The sequence below is a fragment of the Mastomys coucha genome, unplaced genomic scaffold, assembly GCF_008632895.1.
Source record: "Mastomys coucha isolate ucsf_1 unplaced genomic scaffold, UCSF_Mcou_1 pScaffold13, whole genome shotgun sequence".
Lineage (NCBI taxonomy): Eukaryota > Metazoa > Chordata > Mammalia > Rodentia > Muridae > Mastomys > Mastomys coucha.
The window spans coordinates 2,059,921-2,063,628 of NW_022196895.1; the positions used below are offsets into that span (position 1 = coordinate 2,059,921).

The 3,708-nt window shown below is 39.8% G+C and overlaps 1 protein-coding gene across 1 annotated transcript in view; it reads right to left on the bottom strand.

Annotated features, from left to right (window-relative positions):
* Positions 1-1,743: 1,743 nt before the first annotated feature.
* The window catches only part of LOC116087782 (ankyrin repeat domain-containing protein 26-like), a 31,508-nt gene continuing 29,543 nt past the window's right edge, over positions 1,744-3,708 (bottom strand). Inside the window, 1 exon segment of the mRNA XM_031366355.1 lies at positions 1,744-2,364. Coding sequence (XP_031222215.1) covers positions 1,744-2,364 — 621 coding nt within the window.

Genomic DNA, 3,708 nt, shown 5'->3' on the forward strand with positions numbered 1-3,708 from the left:
AAATCTGCGGTAATTCTGATAGGCCTGCCTTTATATGTTACTTTCCTTTTTTCCCTTACTTCTTTTAAAATTCTTTCTTTGTTTAGTGCATTTGGTGTTTGATTATTATGTGATGGGAGGAATTTCTTTTCTGGTTCAGTCTATTTGGAGTTCTGTAGGCTTCTGTATGTTCATGAGCATCTCTTTCTTTAGGTTAGGGAAGTTTCCTTCTATAATTTTGTTAAAGATATTTACTGGCCCATTACATTGGGAGTCTTCACTCTCTTCTATACCTATTATCCTTAGGTTTGGTCTTCTCAGTGCATCCTGGATTTCCTGGATGTTTTAGGTTAGGAACTTTTTGGTTTTTGCATTTTCTTTGACTGTTGTATCAATGTTTTCTAAGGTGTCTTCTGCCCCTGAGATTCTTTCTTCTATCTCTTGCATTCTGTTGGTGATGCTTGCATGTATGGCTCCTCATTTCTTTCCTAGGTTTTGTATCTTCTGGGTTGTCTCTCTTTCTGATTTCTTTATTGTTTCTATTTCCATTTTTAGATTCTGGATGGTTTTGCTCATTTCCTCCACCTGTTTGATTTTGTTTTCCTGTAGTTCTTTAAGGGATTTTTGTGTTTCCTCTTTAAGAGCTTCTAGCTCTTTACCTGTGTTCTCCTGTATTTCCTTGAAGGTGCTATTTATGTCTTTCTTAAGGTCCTGTATCATCATCCTGATAAGTGATTTTAGATCTGAATCTTGCTTTTCCTCTGTGATGGTGTGTCCAGGACTTGCTATGGTGGGAGAATTGGGTTCTGATGAGGGCAAGTGACCTTGGTTTGTGTTGTTTATTTTCTTATGCTTGCCCCCCTGCCATCTGGTTAACTTTTGTGCTACCTACCCTTGCTAAATCTGACTGGAGCCTGTCCTTCCTGTGATCCTGGTTGTGTCAGAACTCCTAAGAGTCAAACTGTCTCTGTGATGTGATTCTGGGATCCTGGGAGCCAGTCCCACAATACACAGAGAAAGCCATACTCCCAGGTGATCTAACAAGCCCAGGATCCCAGGATCCTAGAACCACAGGATCACAGAGACAGCTTGATTCTGAGGAGTTCTGACACAACCAGTATCACATAAAAGACAGGCTCCAGTCCGATTTAGCAAAGACAGGTAGCACTAGAGTAAACCAGATGCCAGGGGGCAAGCGTAAGAAAATAAACAACACAAACCAGGGTCACTTGCGATCATCAGAACCCAATTCTCCCACCATAGCAAGGCCTGGACACACCATCACACCGGAAACGCAAGATTCATATATAAAATCACTTATCATGGTGATGATACAGGACCTTAAGAGAGACATAAATATCACCCTCAAAGAAATGTTTTAATCATGACTATAAGTATCAACAAGATCTTGTTTTCTATCTAAAATAAAGATTCATCTATTTTAAGCATCTACTGTGGTGTAACTTTAGATGCTTAAAGTTAGTAGACCTTAACTACTAAGGTCTGCTTTATCATTTCCTTTTTTGAGAAGTCCTTGGCCATATCCTTCATGCCACACTTGTACAATTTGATCTTTCAGCCATGTGATTATTGACATAAGGAACATAAGAAACCACATCAATGCTATTACCGGCAATAGTAGCATCTTTGATGCCTGAAGAAAACCAAGTTCCCTAACAGTGGTCCTGCAATGTACAGTGTGGTCCGCTGACTGAAGACAATCAAAGAAGTACTCAGCATCCTGAGTAGGGGCCAGCTTTTCCTCTACATCAGGAATAAGAGTGGATTCCTCCTCTGAAGGAAGACTAGTGTATTTTTTTCTGTGTGAAGCAATGTCAAAACATTCCGGTCAGTTCTTTCAATGGGGTCTAGGGAATAGCAAGTACCAGCAGTAGGCTCTAGGTCAGCATGGGTTGTTTCCCTTGCATGCTTCCCGTAAAGAGCTAAATCAATTACAAAATCAAACGCAATGTCACTAGATGTTACTGAGTCATGGGTCTCATCCCATTCAGTACTGTCAGTATGACATGAGGAAGTAAGTTGCTTGATGTCAACAATAGCCCCACTGACAGCAGGACATGGGGAAGGAGTTGGTTCAGTGTCACCAGGAGCAGTGCTATCAGAAGCACAGGTGGAAGGAGTTGGCTCATGAACATCAGCAGGAGAACCGTTGTCAGGGGCACATTGGGAAGTAGTGGGTTCAATGGTAGCAGGAGCCCTGGTATCAGCAGAACAGATAGCATTAGTTGGTTCAATGGCAGCAGGAGTCCCGGTGTCAGCAGGACAGGTGGCATGAGTTGGCTCCATGCCAGAAGTAGCCTCATGTAGAGACACTCTATGCTTCTGTGGTATGTGAACGGAAATATCTGGTGTATTTCCTTCCACCTATAAGGAAAATATGCAATGTTACTTTTGATTTAAAATTCCACTGATGTTATTCATCTTATCACCTGTCTGCTAATGTCACAATCTTGATTTGAGGTCCCTAACATGTTTCTGTATTCAGACCAACTTCATCACTAACTACACTCACTGATATTCAGCAACTCTGCTTCCTTTCTGCTTGAATAAAAGGCCCAGAGTTTCTAGAAATCTTTCATGGGGTTTATGCTTAGGTTTATGCTTTCCTTTCTTATGCTCTTTGCTACCTAATATCATCATTCTCTGTAAAAAAAGAAAGAAACAAAGAAAGAAAGAAAGAAAGAAAGAAAGGAAAGGAAGAAAGGAAGAAAGGAAGAAAGGAAGGAAGGAAGAAAAGAAAGGTCAAGAATGAGTCCTCTACTACCTTTATGACCTGAATTTTGAATTCCAGCCAGATTAAGAGAATGGGACAGTGAGGTGTTTTGAGGACAAAATGAACCTCTCTCTTCTGCACTACATTAACACTTCCCCAATGAATGGTCTTTCACAGTTGCCCATTAGATGATTAGGATATCAGAATAGTGTGTGTGTGTGTGTGTGTGTGTGTGTGTGTGTGTAGACTGGAGGGAAATTTCAGTAGCTAGCTCTTTTCTTCCACAGAGTTAGAAAGAGGCTCTCACAATTTCTGCTGCTCTGTATGTTCTGATCTGGCTAGCTTGTGAGTTTCAGGGCTCTTCTACTCTCTTAACTTCCAATCTGGACTTAGGTGTACAGGGATTACATACCTACTACTTTATCCTTTTTTCAGGATGAAATTCAGATTATTACACTTCCAAGGCAAGTGCATCTTGCATAGAACCCATTGAGCAATCTGACTGGTATAATTTATGTATGTATAGATGCATGTGTACATGTCTTGTTGTATGTATTTATACATATATATGTGCATATGAGTATGTGTGCATATATGTACATATATATGCATTTGTATTCTAATATTAAAATAAAATGAGAGTGAAAGAGAGAGAGAGAGAAAGAGAAAGAGAGAGAAAGAGATTGTTTTTTACCAGTTCAGAATGACAATGAAAGGGAGAAAAGTATGAATTCTCATTGACACGAGAACTTTTTCTTTGCCCCCAAACTAGGCAGCATCTTTGAAACATGCTGTGTCATTGTAATCCCTGTCTGGCTGTACCCCTTCATAAAGACTTATATTGGATATTCTGTTAGCATGTGATGGAGAACAGATAATATGTAGCTCAGGTCCATGATCTTATTTATTTTATACTTATTATACTGAAATTGCCACATAGGCTTCTGGGAAGTCTTGTGTTAGTTTGGTTTTATGCAAGATTAACATCAGAAAAT